Source organism: Convolutriloba macropyga, chromosome 1 (genome assembly GCF_964194025.1).
Source record: "Convolutriloba macropyga chromosome 1, txConMacr16.3, whole genome shotgun sequence".
Lineage (NCBI taxonomy): Eukaryota > Metazoa > Xenacoelomorpha > Acoela > Convolutidae > Convolutriloba > Convolutriloba macropyga.
This window is the reverse complement of record NC_134468.1, coordinates 52,587,004-52,612,408: the sequence shown is the minus strand read 5'-3', so window position 1 is coordinate 52,612,408 and position 25,405 is coordinate 52,587,004. Positions and strand designations below refer to the sequence as shown.

At 34.8% G+C, this 25,405-nt stretch overlaps 1 protein-coding gene across 1 annotated transcript; it reads left to right on the top strand.

Annotated features, from left to right (window-relative positions):
• Positions 1 to 694: 694 nt before the first annotated feature.
• On the top strand, positions 695 to 24,606 carry LOC142349739 (uncharacterized). The gene is made up of 2 exons (XM_075401486.1): positions 695 to 1,960; positions 23,801 to 24,606. Exons 1-2 carry the CDS (start codon positions 1,627 to 1,629, stop codon positions 24,271 to 24,273), a joined length of 807 nt encoding a protein of 268 aa, XP_075257601.1. The 5' UTR covers positions 695 to 1,626; the 3' UTR covers positions 24,274 to 24,606.
• Positions 24,607 to 25,405: the final 799 nt, after the last annotated feature.

Here is a 25,405-nt window from a genome sequence, read left to right as displayed (position 1 = left end):
GTTTTTAAGTGATTTATATGATTTACTACTATTTTAGGTTCTTTATAATATTCATAATAATAGAGTAAAATCATATTATTTTTTCATCATGACCTTCATCAAATGTGTGATTATAAAATTAAGAAATGGTAATAAATCTTTTATCACAAACTAGACATTTATCCAATATTTCCATGATTTAAAATATGATAAAATTTCATAAAATATGATGAAATGTGTGCTTTTAATATGGCCTAAAATGCGTGAAATGAAAATGGTAGTCGCATTTCGCATTGTTCAGGGGTCACCCATATACACATTACTTGCGCATGAAATGGCAGAAAGGGGGTTTGTAAAGCCCGAAAGCTGTTCATCTGTCATTAGCTTGTGAAAACCTCCATGCAATGTGCGTTTGTCTGAGTTCTATGGGTACACTACTAGGTCTGTCAAACTGTTTTAACAAAAAATCGTAAACTTTTTCTCGAGGCTTTCGTTGAAAATGTAAGAATTTAAGATTCATGATTTCTTATTTAAGCAATCCTGGCTTAAACCTCAATGATAAGTTTCATTACTGAATGACAATTTGCTGCACTGACAGATATTTTTTGAACAGTATTGACCCTAATGGTCATTGTTTTTCACGTTTGATTTTCGGTCGTTTGAAATGAACTAATGCTCAATTTTGAGTCATTAGATTTGTACTAAAACGTTGTCAGTATTCCCTAATTTGGTAGTTGGTTCTGCTCGAGTGGATTGTTTTCTAGGTGACTGATTTTAGTTGTTTTTATGTGCCTTTTAAGAATATAAACAGTGTGAATTTCAGTCTGCAGATTTTCCGTAATGACAAATTTTGAGATCATTTTGACTGTTAGCGCGTTTGTTTTTAACTCACATCGCACACTTTTATTACATGCTACTGCCATTCATCAACCTTTCAAATTGCCTTTTTACCCTCCCTCTTGTTTCTTTTTTAAACTTCGTAATTAGACTTAACTGAAGACGCCAGTAGCTTTGTTCCCTTCATTTTCTCGGTTCCTTTTCACTGACAGTATCAGCCTTAATTTGGCCAAGTTTGTGTTCAAACTGTTTCTCTACAGTATGACAGGAAGCAAAGTTCGACAAATCTTAAGCTTAGAAAAATGGTAGTTAGGCTGAATGGAGTTTGTAGCGGCTGTGTGCTATTTTTTCCTCGCTTTCGATTGTTTGTTCTGTTTCGAGCCAATGGAATTTGTGTGAATTTCATATAGCCCTAATGCTGTGTTAGGTGAGGTGTGAAACTCCCCGATTGTTTGTTTTTCGATAGCTGATATCTGAGTTGGCGGTTAATATTGACGCATTTGCACCTTTCCTCCTACGTTTTGTACCGCACAACTTTAATCCCAACACGTGCCATGATTGGCTGAAAAGAGTTGGTATTTCATAATTTCCCATTTTTCCAACTTAGCAATTTGCGATTGTTGTTTATAATGAAAAGGTAATAGGAATAACAGAACAGCGCTGTGAGACCTGCGCCTTCTTTTGTCAACATTTATATTGCCACAAACATATCCGATTTTAAATTAGCTCCATCTGATTCTTCAAATACCTCCTCAACTTAGCCATATCAGAGAGTTGAGAAATTATTTGAATTGATTCCCACTCAAAGTAATGCCTCCTCCTCGAGTAATCTGCACCAAAAACAACTCAAATAATGCGGTGTCTCCTCAATCTTTGCTCACCACTCTTCAAGGCGAAAGTTACGACAGATTGAAAAAAAAAATAGCCATTGACAAAACACATTCTACTGCACCAGCATTTATTGCGCCTAAAAAATGCTTTCTTCTTATTTGCGTTTTATTCCTATTTTCACTTGACAATTGTTGCCTGAACCAGGCATCAGCCAGTCCTGTTTATCCTTACTACGAAAATACTTTGGACCCAATTGAGACCAGAAGTTTCCAGTTCAATCGCGCACTCATCGTCAATAATCAACTTGCATATGGTGCGTTTCCCGCTCTTTAGTTATTCTTTCTATCTGTGCATGGTTAGTTGTCAGATAGGGGTCATTGAACTTGATATATGCATCGGATCTTTTCAACAATTGCCCCCCCCTTTGGTACCTAGTAGAGAATTGCCTCCCCTTTTGTGCTATACTTTACCACGATATTACTTGGCCTACACTTTAGAGAGCCGAATATTAGTTTAAGCGCGATTGCGGACCGCTGTTCATGGCCATGCCTCTCATGCGCTGTGGGATGTAATCCGGAAATCGCGGGTCGGTTATCGCGGCGAAGCGCGCCCACCGACCCGCCAGTCGGAAATTCTTTTGGCTTTGTATTCCGGTTCGGCTAATTGCTATACCACGGTGTATTTTATTCTATTCAATTTAATAGTATGTGCATGCGTGGAAAGTTATTAGTCGTCTCTGATTGGTTAATAAATAGCGCGCTTAAATTCTATTCAAGAATAGCTCCCCCTTTTGCAAAAGGGGGGGCAATTGTTGAAAAGATCCTATGCATCAAAACCTTATGAGCCTTAACATCCACTGCTGCTCAGCTAACCGATCGTAAAACTAAACCGAAGATTCTGAGATGCTAAGGTAACGAGTGCTCAAGGGAAGGGATCCAAATTACAACCAAGGATAATTTTTGATAATGATCAGGTTGACAAAATTATGAATAAATAGTACTCCGACTTTAACAAAAGTTTGTCCAGACGAAAGAAGCTTTGAGGAACATCAGTCAATAAGAACTGAAGACTGGTTGACTTTGTCTCCTATAGTTGCTGTAATGAAAGAAAACTTTACGTCTCAAACTTCTTTGCGTCTCGAAAGAAAATGAAAATTTTGATCCAATAGTTTTTCGGGGACAGGATTTTTTTTTATTTTTCAACGGTGAATTGTAAATATCTTAGTTGGACAATTGAATCTTGGGTAATCAAGTACACAGTCAGTCAAAGTCCTTGAGCAGCATATTACTCCTTTGGACATTTCCCGTTCTTCATCAATTGGTATCTATCGTATTTTGCAGAGTTTTGTAACATAAATCTAATTGGTTTATACAAGTCTTTCCGCTCACATAACCACACAATCGGTTATCGTCACCTCTCAGTTAGTGACAGAGGAAACGCAGATACTTGGGTATAATGATTGATTCTAAATAAAACTTTCATGTACAACTCAACAAAGTCCTATCAATAATGGCCACAGCGATTAGATCCATATACCTTATACGTTAGCAGTTAACTCTGAAAGCACGATTGATGCTATTCCCTAGTACTTCCACATTTAACTTTTAGTGCTCTATTTTGTCTGCTTGAAGTTCTCTGCAATGCAGCGAATTAATCGACAAATCAACTAGGGAAATAAGGTTTCAGAGATCTCTTGGAAAAATCTGACATTTTGCCTGCAGAACTTAGAATAAGTCAGATGAACGTTTCAAAACTTAGGATTGATATTTCATTACTGAAATCAGACGGCACTGAGAGTTTTTTCTAAGTGGTAATGTCTTAGTAAAAAAAACAACTGAACAGCTAATTCTCCTAAGCTCAAGCAGTCGATCATTAAAAAAAGAAGTATCCAAAAATGGAATAAACTTCGCGTGAAGTCCGAATTATCAAATCACGCTCGCAGTTTAAACGCATGTTAAAACAGCATCTGCTCCTACAAATGCCCAAGTATCGCCTAATTATAGTAGAAGTAAGAAACCAGTATACCTGAGCTCACTTTTTGGCTGATTTTCCCCAAACATGTTCGACCATGCGCGCGGATGAAAATTTCATGGCAAGTATTCCCTGTCTGTGAGGATTGTCGCCTGAATATGTAATAGACTTACCTTAACTTACCTTATGTAATAGACTTACCTTACCAACTAGGTTCTCTCGAAAAATGGTGAACTTCTCAAAGTTGTATTTGTTGCAGTAGAATTTTGCTTCCTCCTCGCTCTCCACAAACACCATCCTGTATCGACATCGCAAGTTTTTCATTGTCTTTCCGAAGCATGAATTATTTAACAATTTGAAGAAGTCGCAACTTTGTATTCTCTTTTTTAAATTTAGCATTTCATTAATTCACTCTGGTTTGTGTAGTTTTGTTAACTGGAGTCCCTGTTGCCAATAAAATTTTAGAACCGAATAATGACAAAAATGTATTTGCTTTGACTGAAGAGTTTAGGGAAGCTTTGGCATTTGACTGGTCTTGTTTCCCAATTCTAATTGATACTGAGAAAGCATCTCATCATCGAGTTTTAACTTTTCAGTAGCCAGTGGAAAATCATTGTGGCTGTCGTGTAAGTTGCTAGGATAACTCTGATCCACCATCGCAAAGTATCCAGGTTTCGTCAGGTGTTTCCATGATGTTGTCCAATTTGATGTCTGACCATTGAAATCCTCAGGTGGGCAGTTTTTTCATCATTGTTCCACCGTCTAAGTTGACCACATCCAGAAAAAGTCTTTTCAGTGACTTTCTCAAAGCTATCGAAAAACGAGTACGGGAAAACCTTTTCATTCTGGAGAACATTTGCATGTAGTTCTTCGTTTCTAGTGTTGTAGCCAGTGTTTCAAGACTCCCAGATAAAAAACGAAAGCGGTCCAGGAAACGAAATTCTTTGTACAGCAGCCTGTCATCTTTTGTTCTACCGACAGGAACAAAAAACGAGAATGAGATGTATGGCTCACTGTTGCAAGGAAATACTGTCAAATTTTCTTCCGCACGGATTTCAATGTAATTTAGTAGATGATGTGCGTCATATTTAATCAGGTTGTGGAAAATAATTGTGTAAAGCACTGGGTACGAATGCAACTTTTGGATAACTTTTGATGGATAACATTTCGTTCATTTCTGACAATTCACGCATCTCGTACTCTGATCATTCATTTGAATGCGCTCTTCAAGGCTTATAATGAGACGTCAACGCTTATGTTTTCTCTCAGAAATCGATTTGGCGTTCTCTCTGAGCCACCGAAAGAACTCTCGGATGCATTTCTCACCTCCAAAGCTATAATAATCACTTCCACCAGCTTTATCCACAGCACAAAAACCTATTGCGCAAGGTTTTTGAGTTTTTTCTCAATGTATAGATAATGTCAGGATTTTTGCGACAAGTGTCATGCTTTAGGCTGACAGCCTCATTGTCGGCGTAAATAACTGAAGGAACTGAAAAAGTTTTGTGCCCATTTTTTTATTCAGTAGTTGAGTTTTCATTTGGCATAGTATTATGAACAGCTTTGTGCTCTCCACACAACTTCAAATATTTTCCAGTGATATGGTGTTTTGAAAGCCATGAAGGCAAAGTTCGCAAAATTTGTTTCCTGGTGTTCTTTACAACTGAATTGGCGGGCCATGAAAGCGTGAAAGTTCGTTGTCAAGCAGTAATGACTTAGTGCTGCATCAGTAAGCAGAAGCAAAGGAACAATTTTTGTGCATTCACTTGGGACAGATAAAGCGGCAAGATTTTGTATTTGTCAAAAATCAAAAACGTTAATACCAATACTGTTTTGCTTTTCTAATTTTGGAACATCCGTCAAAGACATGGGAAACTCAATATTATCCAATTTAAGTTTTTGCAAATTTTACTTGTATTTGCTCGGCCTTTCTCTGTTCTCTTTTACAGGATACAAAGCGGTAAGTACTGAGTATGCAAAACATTTGTTGTCAGTATTTAGAATATTCAAAAGAAAATGGTTTCCAACTAAAGCGGATGATGTAGCAATGTAACTGTTTTCTCTGAGGGTCTTGAACTTGTTAAGATGATCAATTTTCTGAACAACAAATCCACTTCCGACGGTTGAAAGAATATGGATTGAACTGTTGATTTGGTCAATAAAATCAAAAACTTCATCTGATAGTTCTGTTGTTGAAGTTTTTGACTTTGTGTTTACATGACAATGACTAATGTGTTATCTGTTGGCTTGAACATATGCGCAGAAACCGATAATTGTATCTTCAAAAGTCCAAGCTCTGATATTTTGTTTATCACAAACAATTTAAGGTCTTCCAAATGCTCCGTAACAAACCTAAAAACAGCAGTTTGATTTTCCGCGTGTATCCTGAACGATTGAAAAAGTTTCCGATCGCATGTTTAGGCTTCTCTTGCTCAATCTTGCTTTTATTGTTCACTGGAACCTCTGTGTGAGTACCATGATTATTTTTCTCGTGCTTATCACACGATGAAGTGGCGCCATGAATTTGAGTACAATGCTTTTACTTACGGTCTGGTGCGCGTACGTCTTGCACACATGAACCGTTTTAAAATGCTGAATTACGTGCCTGCTTTGAGTGAACTTCTTATTACATTGTCCGCATTCATAGCTTGCTGTTTTTTCATATCTTGTGTTGTGCTCCTTTATCATGCGTTGCAATAACTTTTCTTTCCTGTTGTACTTTTTTGAGCACTCGTCGCAGTTGAAAGTCTTCATCTAAAACAGAAAAAGGTATATAAATATTTGATTACTGATGAACATTTAGAAAAACATTCTAAAAAGACCGTCCATGGATCAAATATATTAACTTAAATTATACAAGCTTTTTGTTTTAAGTTGAATATAATAATTGTATGACTTGTTTTTCGATCTATTCACTTACAACTCCTCAGAGATACTATCTATGAAATCAGTGGTTTAATTGATCTTGACAATGTTTAAGTTTGTCTGGTTTTTGTATTTTTGCGAGCTGAGGAATGACTTGATTGAAATTCACTCGAACACAATTTATCATGGGAAAAATAAGTGCATAATTCACAACCACAGTTCCGGAACTGAAAAATGGCCAGCATCTTTCAGACAAAAAGCAGTAATTTAAAGAAAAGCTAATCGTTTTTCGGACGCTTTGCTTTCAATTGTTATCCTTAAACTACTGTTGAAAAAATTGAAGAATTCGTTTTACGTTAGTTTCCCCCTATAAAGTCAAGTTCTACTAAATAAAGATGTTTTCTGGGTTCCTCTTTTAGCACCTGCGCAAGTGCTTTTTCAGAGAAAAATATGGATTTACACTTCTAATTTTCTTGAAAAATTGTGCCTGCAAAAATATTGGTTTGAAGTGAAATTTGCTGGAATACAATCCAAGCGACTGGTTCGCTGTTGTTGAATGGCTTGAAATGGTTTATTAACTAAAAAAACTGGCTTTTATAATTTGTGTTTTCTCTAAAAACTAAGATTTCATCAAATATTTACATGTATCAAGTTGTTTTCCGTTTGGTTACGCGTAATTGTCTTAAAAGAGGCCGATAACTAACCGTCTGAAAAACTTAATTTTTCATTTTTTGGAGGTGATCCCAAAGTCAACTTTCTAGGAATTATTGGGTTGAAATGCAGTTCTTAGTTGCAGAATACTGGGAGCTTTTGGGACAATAAGATGATTTAACCACAAAAACATGGGTAGTCTTCCATTTTATTTTCGAAATTTAGATGCGTTTTAGTATAGGGAGCAAAGAAACTCGCTATATTGCAAGAACTAAATTCAAGTATATAAGATAAAACTGACTTCCATTTTACTCGTGTGTAGTCGGCTTTAAAATAAATTTTCATTTATCAAAATTAATTTATCTGGAAAGCAAACAAGCAACTTATCTGTAGTTAATGAAAGCTTCAAAATGAATACTTTTTGAAGGATTTTTTTTTAAAGTACTCTTTGTGTTGTTTATCTGAAAATTGTTGTTGTGAAACAATGTCTGTTTTCAAGATAATGTATGCATTGAAATGATATTTATTTTTATGCGTAACCATATGGCGATTAAATTCTTTAGCTGACTGGAAATTCGGTGTACTTAAATGATTTAAGTTTCCAACTGACTTTTTTTCTGAATATTTCTTTTTATGCGCTCGAATTTCATAAAAAAGATGTTAGGCAAATCAGTTACTTTTAGTCAAATAACTTAGCAAACAAATGTGCCAGAAAATTGTTGACAATTTAGGTTGCTGTAATTTTCTTTAATGCTTACAAGAAGTTCAATAAAAAATTTGACAAAAGAAATTACTAGATGCAATATGACAAAAATATCGAATAAACTTGTTACTTGTTGTAAAATTGATAAATGTGACCTAGGTCTTCAAATCAAATTTTCTGATCAATCAACTAAGAACGTTTTCGTGGTTGTGGAACACAATTAATTCAACAGTCAATCAAAAGTTGACAGATTGTCTCAAGAGCACATAATGTTTTTCATTGACCTATTTCAGATAGAACTCTAATCTATTTCTGTGCAATGCAAAACAAAAAGTAAATGAAATTTGCTTTTCTTCAATTTTAGCTTAGGTCGAGACACATTGAACACATTTTTAAATAGATAATGTGGAAATCTATGTAGTTCTATCGATTTTTTTTTTCAGAAAACAATTGTTTTTAAGGTTTGCTTCATCAGTTAAATTCATCACTGTTTTCAATTAAGTTATAACGGAGCTGTTAAGTTTTCGTAAAAGAACAAAACCTATCCAACTGACTTCTTTCTTTTTTTCTGATTGTTAAAACAGGATATCTTCCAGCCCTGAAATTTATCAAATAGCTCCTTTGGCGAAGCATAGCATATTTTGTCTTGCAGATCTTTATCAAACTTAGCAAAACGAACTCAAGTGTGTCCGAAATCACAGCAAGTTTGAGCACAATCCAACATAATTCTGAACAGCATTTAATATAGACTTATGTGAAAAAGCTTTACGGGGGAGGGCTCAGTATTGTTTCAATTAGTATAATCAGCTGAATTGTAACGTTTGTTGCCATGGCTAAGGGAAAATTTCAAAATCTACCTAAGGCTGACCCTAAGAGGGCTCCTTTTACAGCCTTAAGGTATGAAGAGATAAGGCTACTTATTTCTGCGCGCGAAGTGGACTTACCTGTTTCTCTCAGAATAACCGACTCAGTAAAACATTAAGGGAATACTTCAATGTTAACGGCGTATAATATGGTGGTTAGCACCGGAGTCAAGAATTTGAGTATACATACAGCGTGCTCAACTATAACCACAATAGTGACTGAAGTCAGCAGTACAAGCGCTATATACAAGAGAATAGAGTCTTCTCTGTCTCTGATTAGTTGGAGGCGTACATTCAATATTCCATCTGCTACATCCATCCGGGCTTGAGTTTTTCGTCCGAATCTGTAGAATGTAGCTGAAATACGTTGATTATGTAATCCTCGTAGAGTGTTGGAGTCGTTGACTTGTGTCGTTGTCTAAGGTCCATGTCTAGTGAAGTCTCGGACTAGAGTCGTCAGTGAGTGATCCACATCTTTTCAGTTGTGAAGTGAGTGAGGGTGGAGTTTCAGTTCACCTGCATCTGGTACAGGTCTCGTTCCGAACTCATTTACCAGCTTACTTTCTCGTTTGAATCCATCATTAGCTACTGTGAGCTACTTACCCCTTTAAACTTTATAAATTTAATTCCTGCTGAGTAAGTTCCGACCAGAGAATTGAAAAAGAAAAAGTTGCTTATCTTCTTTTTGTATGAAAAATAAATGAAAGGTGAAACAGCTGTCCTTTTCCAAAAGTTTTATTGATCTCAGCTCTCATTTGTCTGATCACTAATAGGGCTGAGCAATCAATCAATAGGTCACCTCATATATGTACCTGTTCCTTAATAAGTATGTTGAACAATCTAACAGAAATGTCTCACAAAACGTCAAATACACAGCCAGTTTTTTTTACCGTTGTTCCTTTTCGGTAAGAAAACATAATCGCTCGAAAATCTTGAATTGATCAAAAACTCACTGGGAAATTTGGCTGATAAATATCTAGATAATATGTCACATTAAACTGAAAGTTTTTTTTTGGATTTTTAAATAACTGAGCTAATATTTATTTGTTGGCCATTTAACAATAGAAAACAACCATATTAGCCAATCTATTTATACAATTCAATTTATTCAATCTTGATTAAGAGGTCGAAAATACATTATGTTGATATAAAAATTCTGCAATATGACCAAAATGAAAGTTTGGCCAACATCGACCCAAAAGTTGTCTCATTTTCGTGAAAAAAGAAATCTTATATTTTAGCTAGATATGAATAGCAAGTGCAGAAAGCTTTAAAACAGTAACACATCTTAGTTCGAAGGTATTAGTCAGATTCGCCTTAATTATGTTAAAAATGGTACATTTTGTTTTCATATCAATCATAGTTGGCACAAAAATTGTTGAAAAATCGGAATTAGTTCACAAATTTTGTTCAAATTAATTCAAATCAAATTTTTTCTAGGCGCTTAAGTATTGTTGAGATGATATACCACTTTTTTTCGGCCTGGGACGCCCTTAAATGTGAAAATTTTTCTGAGGAAATCTCCAACATTTTTCTAAATGCGGGAAAGTTTTTCTATGCCTGTACATATAAAAATTGCATTTAAATGGTATTATCTACACACAAATGAGATTTAAATGGTATTATCTACACACAAATATATTTATCATTTTAACTGAAATGGATGGAATCAAACGGAATGTTTGCGGCAAGTTAGCTCTTCTTGAGATTTTCAACTCGTTTAGGAAGAAAAGTAGCATATTTTGTTTGCTCTTTTCAGCTCAATTTAATTATATATCACATCGTGACAGCTAGTAGTGTACCTTTTTTATCGCTCAAATAATCGTTTTTATCGTTTGTTTAATGCTATTCAATGTACCTTGACTATCGCATTTTATATTTTGAACAAATGGTATTGATTAGAGGGAACGTGATTGATTTATTGACTTCGCTTTATTTTTAATTTACCAATTGATTTATCCCAGGTTATCTAACTGCATTTAGTGTATTGAGTTATGTTACTAAGTGATAAATTTGGAATGTTATTCCCTCATTCATTCCTACCCAAGATATTTGAAAATTGCCTTTGAGGCTTTCGTTAATGAGATAAAAGATAGCCTTTCAAGTTTCGGTGGAGTTTATAATTTTGCCGGCCGCTCAATGTTTAATTTCTTCAGACGGTTTTAATTGTCTGTTTTAAATGTCGGTTTTAAATGTGTTTTGCTGGCAAAATAGTATAACAGTTTGTCAAAATAAGATGATGCTTACTTTTTATCCTATGGTTGTTGTTGTTGCTTCCTTATTATCGGCAAAATATCTGGTTTTACTACCGATGTTAATTAACGGGTCAAAACCTTAACTGATGTTATGCATGTAATTCAGCTCCACGATAGTTGCTTTAAGTTCGAATGTGATTGGACTGTTTTTCTCCGAAGTATTGTTTGCGGACAAACTTTATCTCAAGCTGTTAGTAGGAATCTTCTTTTTCCGACCTTATATTGTGACTTTCTGAGCAACGATTTTCATGCAGGATATCTTTTATGTAATGTTTAATAGCCGCCCTCATCTTCTCAGCCGGCTATTATAGCGCTCCTATTTTTTTAAAATTCAAAGAATTTGAATTGTAATGGGGCGCTGTCTTTTTCTACGACTCGAAGAGGTGTATTGGTTTTCTTAAGGTTTTTTTTTACCGGAAGTACTATTCGTTCGGACGCTGTTTTGACCTAAAAGCGAAAGAGAAAAATTGCCGTGTGAACTATTTTCTTTCTGAGCGAGAGAAGTTTTTTGATCATTCGCTGCGTTTATTTAGTGAATGACTTTTTGACTTTGAAAAGTAGTTTTTGACTGAATGGCACATATAGATAAGTTTTTAACCGTTTTTTCGTATAAGTGGCCCATTTTTTTGCTTGTAATTGCTCTTTAACGCAGTTAAAGAGCTGGTTAAAAATATCTGGTTTTACTACCGATGTTAAATGACGGGTCAAAACCTTATCTAATGTTATGCATGTAATTCAGCTCCACGATAGTTGCTTTAAATTCGAATGTGATTGGACTGTTTTTCTCCGAAGTATTGTTTGCGGACAAACTTTCTCCCAAGCTGTGTGTAGGAATCTTTTTCCGACCTTATATTGTGACTTTTTCTGAGCAACGATTTTCATGCAGGATATCTTTCATGTTATGTTTAATAGCCGCCCTCATCTTCTCAGCCGGCTATTATAGCGCTCCTATTTTTTTAAAATTCAAAGAATTTGATTTGTATTGGGGTGCTGTCTTTTTTTACGACTCGAAGAGGAGTATTGGTTTTCTTAAGGTTTTTTTACCGGAAGTACTATTCGTTCAGTCGCTGTTGTGACCTAAAAGCGAAAGAGAAAAATTGCCGTGTAAACTATTTTTTTTCTGAGAGAGAGAAGTTTTTTGATCATGCGCTGCGTTTATTTAGTGGATGACTTTTTGACTTTGAAAAGTAGTTTTTGAGTGAATGCACATATAGATAAGTTTTTAGCCGTTTTTTCATTTAAGTGGCCCATTTTTTTGCTTGTAATTGCTCTTTAACGCAGTTCATAGCAATTATTGTAAACGTGAGTGTCTTTTTATGCAAATTTTTTGCTCGACAATTTCGCGTTTTTCTTCTAGAACATTCTTTGACTTCTCAAGTGACTTTTTGACGCTTTCGTTCATCATTTTTGAGTGATTTCTAGTGCTCCAGAGTAAAGCTTGTTGCTAATATAAAATCGGTCGCAGCATAGCAAAATTAAGTTGCTCGTAGTGCAGTGGTTAGTGCGGGTGCCCTTGGATCGGGAGTTCAGTGGTTCGAATCACGGTGGGGTCGAGGTCTTTTGCACCCATAAAGACAAATTGATCTATACTAAAGAGCATTAATTAAATTGCCTCGCCTGTCGTTGAAGAGCAATTTTTCTGACATTTGTTTTGAAATGATTTTTATTCAATGCTATATTGAATTGTAATCCTTGGAAATTAATACCACAAGGTCAAATTCAAAATTGGCACATATTTCTTGATTTTATTTTTTGGCCTTTTTCCTATTAATTTCTTCACTTTTGGATATTTCTGCCGCCTTTTTGTCAAAACTCAGGTAATATGGCAACTTTCCGTTAAAAATTCGTATACTCAACGCCTCTTTTTACCTTGATGTAATTTTGTTTTTATAAAATTGTACTTTTGCTAACCCAATTTCGGTAATTTTCCAGTTTTTCTGTCTTTATTTTGGTTTTAATTACTAGAAAGTCTTCTTGTGCAACATGGGGGACTTTAATACAGTTTCAATAAAATCTTTAATCATTTTTTAGCGTAAAATTTTTGAAAAACAAAATTTTTTTTACAAATGCAGTCTTTAAAGATTTTTTGACCATTTTTTTGCAAAATGTTTCAATATTTCGTAGGTTTGCTTTCTGCTTTTTTTTGTTCTGTTCAGGGGGATGGATTTTTGTCTCGGATGACTCATTATCTTTTCTACGTCTCGAGTGCTGAAAAATGAAATTTGTTCGTTTTTCTTGTTTTTTTAATTTGTTTTTTAACTTTCAAAAATCAAGAATTAGTCTTTCAAAAACTTTCAAAAATCAAGAATTAGTCTTTGTTCCTTACATTGTGTCCTTATTGTTCACATTCTAGCTTGTATCATTGTAGCCGTCTCCTGGCACATACCCTTATATTGGTTTTATTGATTTTTTCATTTATTAAAAACTTAAATGATTCAGGATTTTTTATAGATGTTTGTCATTTTTTTGTTTGCAATTGATTTCATTCAACATAAGGCAGGACTGAGATTTTGCCAGAGTGTCTTTTCCAGAATTTCCATTTTTTATTTCTTATTGTAATTTTTTCCGGCATAGTAGTGTACCTTTTTTATCGCTCAAATAATCGTTTTTATCGTTTGTTTAATGCTATTCAATGTACCTTGACTATCGCATTTTATATTTTGAACAAATGGTATTGATTAGAGGGAACGTGATTGATTTATTGACTTCGCTTTATTTTTAATTTACCAATTGATTTATCCCAGGTTATCTAACTGCATTTAGTGTATTGAGTTATGTTACTAAGTGATAAATTTGGAATGTTATTCCCTCATTCATTCCTACCCAAGATATTTGAAAATTGCCTTTGAGGCTTTCGTTAATGAGATAAAAGCTAGCCTTTCAAGTTTCGGTGGAGTTTATAATTTTGCCGGCCGCTCAATGTTTAATTTCTTCAGACGGTTTTAATTGTCTGTTTTAAATGTCGGTTTTAAATGTGTTTTGCTGGCAAAATAGTATAACAGTTTGTCAAAATAAGATGATGCTTACTTTTTATCCTATGGTTGTTGTTGTTGCTTCCTTATTATCGGCAAAATATCTGGTTTTACTACCCATGTTAATTAACGGGTCAAAACCTTAACTGATGTTATGCATGTAATTCAGCTCCACGATAGTTGCTTTAAATTCGAATGTGATTGGACTGTTTTTCTCCGAAGTATTGTTTGCGGACAAACTTTCTCTCAAGCTGTTAGTAGGAATCTTTTCTTTTTCCGACCTTATATTTTGACTTTTTTTGAGCAACGATTTTCATGCAGGATATCTTTTATGTTATGTTTAATAGCCGCCCTCATCTTCTCAGCCGGCTATTATAGCGCTCCTATTTTTTTTAAAATTCAAAGAATTTGAATTGTATTGGGGCGCTGTCTTTTTTTTACGACTCGAAGAGGAGTATTGGTTTTGTTAAGGTTTTTTACCGGAAATACTGTTCATTCAGATGCTGTTTTGACCTAAAAGCGAAAGAGAAAAATTGCCGTGTGAACTATTATTTTTCTGAGCGAAAGAAGTTTTTTGATCATGCGCTGCGTTTATTTAGTGAATGACTTCTTGACTTTGAAAAGTAATTTTTGACTGAATGGCACAATAGATAAGTTTTTAGCCGTTTTTTTCGTATAAGTGGCCCATTTTTTGCTTTTAATTGCTCTTTAACGCAGTTCATAGCAATTATTGTAAACGTTAGTGTCTTTTTATGCAAATTTTTCGCTCGACAATTTCGCGCTTTTCTTCTAGAACATTCTTTGACTTCTCAAGTGACTTTTTGACGCTTTCGTTCATCATTTTTGAGTGATTTCTAGTGCTCCGGAGTAAAGCTTGTTGCTAATATAAAATCGGTCGCAGCATAGCAAAATTAAGTTGCTCGTAGTGCAGTGGTTAGTGCGGGTGCCCTTGGATCGGGAGTTCAGTGGTTCGAATCCCGGTGGGGTCGAGGTCTTTTGCACCCATAAAGACAAATTGATCTATACTAAAGAGCATTAATTAAATTGCCTCGCCTGTCGTTCAAGAGCAATTCTTCTGACATTTGTTTTGAAGAAATGATTTTTATTCGATGCTATATTGAAATGTAATCCTTGGAAATTAATACCAGTGTTTTGCACAGAGCCTGAAAACGCGTTTTAAGTTCAAAATTGGCACATATTTCTGATTTTTTTTATTTTTGGCCTTTTTCCTATTAATTTCTTCACTTTTGGATATTTTAGCCGCTTTTTTTGTCAAAACTAAATATGACAACCATAGGTAATATGGCAACTTTCCGTTGAAAACTCGTATACTCAACGCCTCTTTTTACCTTGACGTAATTTTGTTTTTATAAAATTGTACTTTTGCTAACCCGATTCCGGTAATTTTCTTTCCAGTTTTTCTGTCTTTTTTTTGGTTTTAATTACTAGAAAGTCTTCTTGTGCAACATGAGGGACTTTAGTTTAGTTTCAATAAAAACTTCAATCATTTTTTAGCGTAAAATTTTTGAAAAACAGTTAAAATTTTTTTTTACAAGTGTAGTCTTTAAAAATTTTTTGACCGTTTTTTGCAAAATGTTTCAATATTTCGTATGTTTGCTTTCTGCTTTTTCTTTTTTTTGTTCTGTTCAGGAGGATGGAAATTTGTCTCGGATGACTCATTATCTTTTCTACGTCTCGAATGCTGAAAAATGAAATGTGTTCGTTTTTCTTGTTTTTTTTATTTGTTTTTTAACTTTCAAAAATCAATAATTAGTCTTTGTTACGGTGTTCCTTACATTGTGTCCTTATTGTTCACATTCTAGCTTGTATCATTGTAGCCGTCTCCTGGCACATACCCTTATACTGGTTTTATTGATTTTTTCATTTATTAAAAACTTGAATGATTCAGGATTTTTCTTAGATTTTTGTCATTTTTTTTGTTTGCAATTGATTTCATTCAACATAAGGCAGGACTGAAATTTTGCCAGAATGTCTTTTCCAGAATTTCCATTTTTTACTTCTTCTTGTAATTTTTTCCGGCCTTGGTATTGTTCTTGAACGATTTTTTGCCTTTGAATATTATTCTGTTGCTTTTCTGTGATTTTTTGATTTTTGAATTAGTTTGAAATCATGTTGTCTAGCATATATACAACAAGAAAGAGTTTTATGTTGTTTTTGTCCTTATTGCAGTGATTACAAATCTAACTGTAGTAGTTTTCTGATTCTTAACTTTAAGCATTTTTTTGAAATTTTAACTTAGTCTCTAAGTTATTATTATTATTATCTCCCGTTTGCTTTCGCGATCTTTTTGAGATTAGAATTGTGAATTATTTGAGGGCAATTGATAACCCTGTCAATTTTTCCAGGCTATCAGTGTTTTGTCTATCCTAATTATTTTGCACTTAACGTTACCAAAAGTGTTCAATAATATATATTTTTGCTGCATTTTGTTTCTCTTGGTGACAGTGGTTTAAATTTCACCATGAGTTTGTGCTTTAAAAAAAGGTAATAGCTTCAGCTTCAATTACGTTTTTTTGTTAAGTTTTTACGCTTCGAGTCGCTTCCGGAAGTCTTCCGGCTATGATTCTAAGATCTGTTCAATTTTTTTCATGATTTTTGAAGTCAAATTGGAGTAGTGATTTTGGTCACGCCGAAACAGGAAATGGAGCGAAAAAATAGCGGGTTCTCGTTCAAAAATTCTCGTACAAAAATTCGGTTTCTCGTTAAAGGTTTTTTTTGTTCACATTCGGCAATTTCACTCTGTTTTCTGTCATTTCTGCAATTTCACTCTGTTTTCATTTTACTGTTTTCTCGATTTTTTGAATCGGATTTTTTTCTAAATGGTTTTCCCAATCCATTCACAGCTCATTCTAGACCTAGTTTTCTCTTTGAATTAAATTTTCATTTCTCGCTAATGGTTTTTTTTGGTTCACATGCGGCATTTTTCTTATTTTTTATCTGATTTTTTTAAAATGGTTTTCTCAATTCACTCATAGTCCATTCTGGGTCTAGTTTTTCTGTTTAGTTAATGAAAATTCTTTGAATTGTACGTCAGGACTTGTCCTGCTATGTTTTTTTACTTCGTCGAACAAAAAAATGTTTCGCTTTTCCTCATTTTGGCGCTCTTTCAACTTTTTGCGTGAAATCTTTTTGACTTCTCTAGGCTAGTTTCTCTCTTCTCTCATTCTACTAAAAGTGATTTTGAACATCAGTTGCTCAGCAAAGCAATTCAAAATGAACCGATTCACTATAAAAAAATTGAAGTCAGAAATAGAAACGGGATAAACCCATAAAGCCCATTTTTAGATGCCCGCTATTTGAACGTCTTTCCTATAAGTATTAGTTACCATCTCTAATGCTTATTGGTATTGATAGTAGCCCCTGTAGCATCTCTCTAAGAAACAGAAGTATGTTCAGCTACGGAATGCCATCAAAATAAATCGGACTTAAAAAATGTTTTTGTACAAAAATCTTTTTTTTTCTTCAATATCCTCTATTTTTCAATCCCAATCATGCTTATTGGAATCAACGGCGGCTATTTTCCGGCAATCTTCCGGGTATGTTTTTTATTGCAGTTCAATGTTTTTGGATTAAAGTGATGTGCTGTCTTTTTACATTCCAAAAAAAATGTTTTTGTACAAAAATCTTTTTTTTCTTCAATATCTTCTATTCTATCAATCCCAATCATGCTTATTGGAATCAACGGCGGCTATTTTCCGGCAATCTGCCGGGTATGTTTTTTATTGCAATCCAATTTTTTTGGATTAAAGTGATGTGCTGTCTTTTTACATTCCACAAAATTTGATTGTATGGGTGTGCTCTCTTTTTACGACCCAAAGAGTATTGGTTGAGCGTCCTAATTTTTGAAACAGGATGTAAAAGTCAATGCTTCACGTGAAAACTAAGCGTTTAGGTCAAACGGCTGAAGGAACTGAAGAGACGAGAGAATTATTTTCTGTTCTTGTCGCGTTTTTGAGAGAGAGCGAGAAAATTAGGTATGAAAAATTTTTCTCTAAGCGAGGGAATTTTTTTTGATAACGTGCGGTTTTTTAGTATACTTTTTTGGGTGAGGCAGTTTTTCTTAACTCTGTTGACAAGTAACCGTAGGTTGAAGTGCCTTTTTGGCCATCACAACCATATAGAGTTTTTATGCAATCTTTGGCTGTTTTTGTGGTTTTGCCGTTTTAGACGCCTTTCTACCGATTTTATTTTTTAGTGACTGGGGTTATTTTTTTAAATTGGTTTTTTATGGGTTCTAAGATCTGTTCACTTATTTTCATGATTTTTGAAGTCAAATTGGAGTAGTGATTTTGGTCACGCCGAAACAGGAAATGGAGCGAAAACGCGAGTGGTTTTTCGGCGTCAATTTTTTTCGCTCTAATTTTAAAGTAGAGTGAGAAAACGGTGTTTGAACTAAAATTCGGTTTCTCGTTAAATGTTGTTTTTGTTCACATGCGGCAATTTTACTCTGTTTTCGGTCATTTCTGCAATTTCACTCTGTTTTCATTTTACTGTTTTCTTTATTTTTTGAATCGGATTTTTTTCTAAATGGTTTTCCCAATCCATTCACAGCTCATTCTAGACCTAGTTATCTCTTTGAATTAAATTTTCATTTCTCGCTAATGGTTTTTTTGGTTCACATGCGGCATTTTGACATGCGGCATTTTTCTTATTTTTTTATCTGATTTTTTAAAATGGTTTTCTCAATTCACTCATAGTCCATTCTGGGTCTTGTTTTTCTGTTTAGTCAATGAAAATTCTTTTACTTGTACGTCAGGACTTGTCCTGCTATGTTTTTTTACTTCGTCAAACAAAAAATGTTTCGCTTTACCTCATTTTGGCGCTCTTTCAACATTTTGCGTGAAATCTTTTTGACTTCTCTAGGCTAGTTTCTCTCTTCTCTCATTCTACTAAAAGTGATTTTGAACATCAGTTGCTCAGCAAAGCAATTCAAAATGAACCGAGTCAGTATAAAAAAATTGAAGTCAGAAATAGAAACGGGATAAACCCATAAAGCCCATTTTTAGATGCCCGCTATTTGAACGTCGTTCCTATAAGTATTAGTTACCATCTCTAATGCTTATTGGTATTGATAGTAGCCCCTGTAGCATCTCTCTAAGAAACAGAAGTATGTTCAGCTACGGAATGCCATCAAAATAAATCGTACTTAAAAAATGTTTTTGTACAAAAATCTTTTTTTTCTTCAATATATTCTATTTTTCAATCCCAATCATGCTTATTGGAATCAACGGCGGCTATTTTCCGGCAATCTTCCGGGTATGTTTTTTATTGCAGTCCAATGTTTTTGGATTAAAGTGATGTGCTGTCTTTTTACATTCCAAAAAAATGTTTTTGTACAAATATCTTTTTTTTCTTTAATATCTTCTATTCTATCAATCCCAATCATGCTTATTGGAATCAACGGCGGCTATTTTCCGGCAATCTGCCGGGTATGTTTTTTATTGCAATCCAATTTTTTTGGATTAAAGTGATGTGCTGTCTTTTTACATTCCACAAAATTTGATTGTATGGGTTTGCTCTCTTTTTACGACCCAAAGAGTATTGGTTGAGCGTCCTAATTTTTGAAACAGGATGTAAAAGTCAATGCTTCACTTGACAACTAAGCGTTTAGGTCAAACGGCTGAAGGAACTGAAGAGACGAGAGAATTATTTTCTGTTCTTGTCGCGTTTTTGAGAGAGAGCGAGGAAATTAGGTGTGAAAAATTTTTATCTAAGCGAGGGAATTTTTTTTGATAACGTGCGGTTTTTTAGTATACTTTTTTGGGTGAGGCAGTTTTTCTTAACTCTGTTGACAAGTAACCGTAGGTTGAAGTGCCTTTTTGGCCATCACAACCATATAGTTTTTATGCAATCTTTGGCTGTTTTTGTGGTTTTGCCGTTTTAGACGCCTTTTTACCGATTTTATTTTTTAGTGATTGGGGTTATTTTTTTTAAAATTGGTTTTTTTGGGGTTTTGATTTTATCATTATTTGATGAGTGTTCTATTTAAAGAAAATAGGCTGTACTTGAAATCAATGTTTTGCTTAATTTTTCTGTTGTAATTTGTTTATATTTTTGTATTGTTCAAATGTGGGGCCTTGGTGGGGTTATTGTTACTTAGTGAAATGAATTAAAGGTTCGATCAATTAAAGGTGGAAGAATTAGGATTTTGTCTGAATAATCGTTTGAACAAATGGACGGTTTTTATAATGAAGTCACTCTTTTTGTGACGGAAAGCTAACGCTACACTCTCCGGTCTCAACATTCCATTAACCTGAAGTTTGCGTTTAAATATTTTTACAAAGACAAAAGTGAACCAGTCAGGTGACCAACATACGCGTTTGCATTTTGACAATGTAAAACGTATGAGTAACGAGGTCCTTTGTCACTATGTTGATGAATGAATCCGGAGGCGTTGTGAGGTATTGCATGTAATCCAAGTACTTTATATGACTTCAAAGAGCGTCCAAGGACGAATTGTCTTTTCCGATAAGACCTCCATAAGGTCTCAACTTTAGGATTAATATCAGTTTCCTGGTAAAGACATGTCGCTAAGAAATATATAATCTTTTGGCTATATTCCTTATACTATTCTTTGATTCGAGTATATATGTCATGAATTTTCTTCTTATCATTCGGTGCAACAGTTGTTGTCATGCTGGTTTTGAAGTACTTTTATTGGCAAGTGAATAATAGTTGCATCTCAACAACTATTGAGTATTTCCTTAATGATTGCGATTCGAGGAACATCAGGCGTTTACGATTCCGATTCGAGGAACATCAGGCGTTTTTCTGCAGTGAAGGAATCAGTATTCAGAGAATTTCAGATCAAATTTTTTCCCTGTAATTTTATCTTTTTTCAAGTTTTGCACAATGTATTGAACCTCCCTACTACATTAGTGAAAAGCAACGAGGTCAACAAAAAATGAGTCTTGGATGCTCTTTTGTAGCGCAAAATCCATTTCAGACATTTTTAGGACCTGAGTTTTTCCTAAGAAAAAAGTTTTAAAAAATTTTGAATTTTTCAGTTTCGTTTTTTACGCTTACGGCCTTATAGGAAAATTTTTCAACTCTATAGAATATGAGTTTTGCCGTTGAGCAAATAAGCAGCTTCTCTGGGTTGCCTTAACGCCAGCACACCAGCGACCGGTAGCCGCTATATGACTGTAGGCAGGGGGTCCGGAGATCCACCCTGTAAAGATTTCTACCACCGAAAAACTGATTTCTCTTAGTGAAAGCAAGTGTTTTGTTTAAGTTTCACTAGTCAACGTAGCTCAAACAACGTCTCTCAAACTGGTGAAACTTAAACAAAAAACTTGATTTCACTAAGAGAAAATTAGTTTTTCGGTAGTAAAATTCTTGGCAGGGGGTCCGGACCCCCCCCCCCCCCCCCTCCTCCCTCCAGTCATATAACTTATAAGCAAACAGTTCGTTTCAGAACAGTTCGTCCAAACAGTTAGTTGGTAATTTTTATATATTGTTTTTTTTTAGTTTTTAGTTCCATTCGAAGGTTTTTGATATAATCAAAGCCAAGAAAACCATAAGCACGTGGGAAAAAAAAATTTAAATGATGATAAATTTTAAAATTTTAACTTTTATAGAAATGTAAAGAAAAGAAAGTCATTACTATTTTCGCTGAACTCTTAGTGTAATTCTTCAAACAAATAGTACCTTGCATTTGGTCTGCTTTTATTTGCACAAAAGGGGTGTAAATGAGAACTGATGCTCCATGTATGAAAACACGAGACAACAATTTTTCTACAGAACAGAGGCAAAAAACTGAAATGCATTGTGCATCTTCCCGCTGGTTTCTTTGATTCCTGAAAAACTCTTTGTGTGCTATTTTGTGCTTCTGTATTTTAAACCGTTTGATTCGACTGTTTAAGAAAGGGGAACATCAGAGGCATTTTAAAAAAATTTTGGTTTGCCAATTTCTGTGTGCAGTTGATCTCATCTTGAAACCAACGTGCCATATTTCGTTTGAAGATATACTTCATCGGAAATTCACAGAGTTGATCAATTATTCTGTATTTGAGATCAGAACAACAAAAAATATATATTTTTTTTGACACAAAAGCTTTTTTCTTATTTTTGTTGACTGTTCCTTATGCTTCAACTGATTTGCTATTCTGAGCTCACCAATGGATTGCAGTTGAATGGCTATTTTAGTCAACAGAAAATGTGAGGCAGTCACCAATTTATTCAAGCTTTATAAGAAATAAAAACCTGCAATCGTGATTTTTTGGGAAAAGTAGAAAATCACACTTTTCTTGTAAATATCTGCTCATATTATTAATATACCTTGTAACAGTGGCTCATAGTTTATTGAGTTTTTTTGAGTTTTTTTTAAGTGTCATTCGAAAGCATAGCAACTTAGAGAAAATTAACTACTTGAGGAACGAACAAAAAATGTCTTTTTCAATTTTTGTGAATTTTCATTGCTTCTTCAAGCTCCGCTTCATTACGACTGAGCCAAATTATTTCATCTTAACAAATTATATCAAAATAAGTGTTGTTTATTTTTCATTTGCTATCATAAAGTTTGCTACCAAATAGCTTTTGGACTCAAAACAAAGAGAAGCTTTTGATAAACTTGAGACGAATGCTGGAACATTTTATGCTACGCACAGTCTCGCACGAGCCGTCGTGTTGAACCACTCGGCCGAGCTATGATTTAGCTAGAGCCCAATTGCTTGAACAGATGGTCTAACTTAGTCGGTTGTTTAATAGCCGCACAGCGATAGCTAACGCTATTATTGGCCTTCTCTTGGTTTTTTACAAGTCATAGAATTTGAATTGTATTGGGCCGCTTTTTTTAAGATCTGTTCACACATTTTCACGATTTTTGAAGTCAAATTGGTGTAGTGATTATGGTCACGCCGGAACAGGAAGTGGAGCAAAAAAGCGAGTGGTTTTGCGGCGTAAAATTTTTTTGCTCTAATTTTGAAGTAGAGTGAGAAAACGGAGTTTCAACAAAATTCGCTTTCTCGCTAGTGGTTTTTTGTTCACATGCGGCAATTTCACTTTGATTTTTACTGTTTTTTCGATTTTTTGGATCGAATTTTTTTTCTAAATGGTTTTCCCAATCCATTCACAGCTCATTCTAGGCCTACTTTTTTGTTTGAACCAAATTTTCATTTCTCGCTAGTGGTTTTTTTTGTTCACATGCGGCATTTTGACATCGATTTTCTGTTTTTTGTTTCGTATTTTCTATCTGATTTTTTTAAATGATTTTCTCAATACACTCTTAGTCCATTCTAGGTCTAGTTTCTCTGTTTTGTCAATGAAAATTCTTTGAATTGTACGTCAGGACTTGTCCTGCTATGTTTTTTATTTCGTCGTCGCGATTTTTGTTACGACCATATGACGTCACAACCACTTTAAATCTGCTTTTTGCTCATTCCTTCTTGCAATTTCAACTGAATAACGTGCGTGACGTTATTTTTCGCTCTTATTGGAGCGAGTTTTTTGTTCATTCGGGTGATTACATATTTGGTCACACTTGACTTACCTCACTCTCAAAAATTACTTCCTCACTTTGAAATTGAGTTTTATTTACTTTAATTCAAAGAGATAAGGTCAAATGGGTGTGTGTCACTCTAAATGAAGGTTATTTGAGAGCAGCTAATAGCAAAAACTTATACAGATTTTTAATCAAAATACAACATATCAGCATTCAATGAAAAGACGATTTTTTTTGGTCTGTCTTTTTTACTGTGTTTTTGAGACCGCAGATCTACGAAGCTATTGCGGCTATTTTCTGGCAATCTACCAGCTATATTTTATGCTTTTTGGTCTCAAAATTTACCGTATTATGAACAGAAGTGGACCTCTTCTGTGACTTCAGTTGTTACTAAAATAATTTTCATTCAGGAGATGATGACCAACAGACGTGGGATGGCTCGTCGCTCAGTGAAGGCCCTCGTCGGTTTTCAGAAGCCAACAGCCCCCAGCGTGACCTTTATTATGATCAGCCAATAAGTTGGAACCAAATGTTATTGGAACAAGTCAGTGATAGAGCGGGCGACAGTCTGGAGCAGCCAGTTGACCCGACAAAAAAGCTAAACAAGGTGGAGAAAATGAAGGAGTACGTCCAGCTTCTAACAGCTTTGCAGACTTACCGAGGCCTGAGCTTTATGAAAAGAACCCTGCCAATGTTTCACGGAGACCCACCAATCAAACCCGGCGCCTACGACTTATCAAGCGCGTACTCAATGGATCCGTATGGAATACCATTAGATCCAGTGTCGTACTGGCAACGGAAAGCGGACACTGAATCTGGGGCAGCCACGAAACGAGCGAATTCTTACGGGTACCGAGAGAGACTTGCGCGGGTAACTAGATGATCTAACAGAACTAACTGACTTGGGTCATTGCTCCTTTAGGTGTTAAATTTAGCAATTGCACTTCATTATTTGTGTGTGAAATGCCAGTAATTATTAATCATTACAGTCTTTTGAGTTATTTACCAATCCTCCATTGAATGAAGTTGTTAATAACAAATTTGATATATCAGTCAAATGCTAATTTATCTGTTAATTGTTAAAAGGAACGGAAAAGATGAAAAAGTGTGGCATTAATTTGTTGATGTGAAAAGAGCGCTGATAGAAGTGTGTTATCTTAATTCATCATTTCCTATAAACACCGTAAATGGAGAGTGAATAAAAGATGAAACTTCTCGCTTTGTTGTTCCTGGTTTGCTCTTTGAGGTAGAGTAGAATGCAGGTTGTGGGCAATTCGATCCCCTTTACTCAGTTCTTCAACTTTTTTCTCTTGACTGATATAGATAGTTACGTTCCTTAGCAGGCATTTTTTAAAGGGACGCAATTATGCGCTAATTATTCCACGCCACCTCCTTGAGTGTCAAAGCCAACAATCAGTGGGTATTAATGTGATCTCTTGGGCTTTGTTGGGAGGCCACCAAACTATATTGACAGTATTGCTTCGATTATAAGCACAGAACAATTGGGATTATTTGAGCCATGTGTTGTGCTTCTTTTGTCATTTATCGCCCAGGTTAAAACAGAAGTAGTGTTTTCAGATTATATTCGTCCACTTCAATTTTCGTAAAGAATTCGTCTAATATTAAAAAGAGTTCAGTTGAATATCAATGAAAAGTTCTCAACTAAATCCTCAAAATTGTGGTATAAGAGGCCAGAAGTTAATTGGACATGAGAGACTGTTAAACAGAGAGCCCCCCTCCCTGTGAAATAGATCGTTGTATCTTATCGACGTGATCAGGGAATAATTTAGATGCTCATAATGAGTATTTAGATGCTTACAGTAACCCCTCCGCAGTCCAAAGTTGTTGCGATAGCAGTCTCCTAAATTTCAGCAGTCTCCTAAAATTATTCACAATTTTAGGCAGTTGAAATCTGTTGGCGATAGTTTTCTGCAAAAAGTGAAATGAAAAGTGCCGCAACTGTTTTCTTTTTCACTTCGAATTTTATAGTAGTCTCTAATGAGCTATAATAACGT

Excerpts from the sequence above, each read along its gene's own strand:
- LOC142349739 (XM_075401486.1), top strand. The coding sequence starts at position 1,627 with ATGCCTCCTCCTCGAGTAATCTGCACCAAAAACAACTCAAATAATGCG. Across the intron at positions 1,961-23,800 it reads CAATAATCAACTTGCATATG|GAGATGATGACCAACAGACG; the intron begins GTGCGTTTCCCG and ends ATTTTCATTCAG.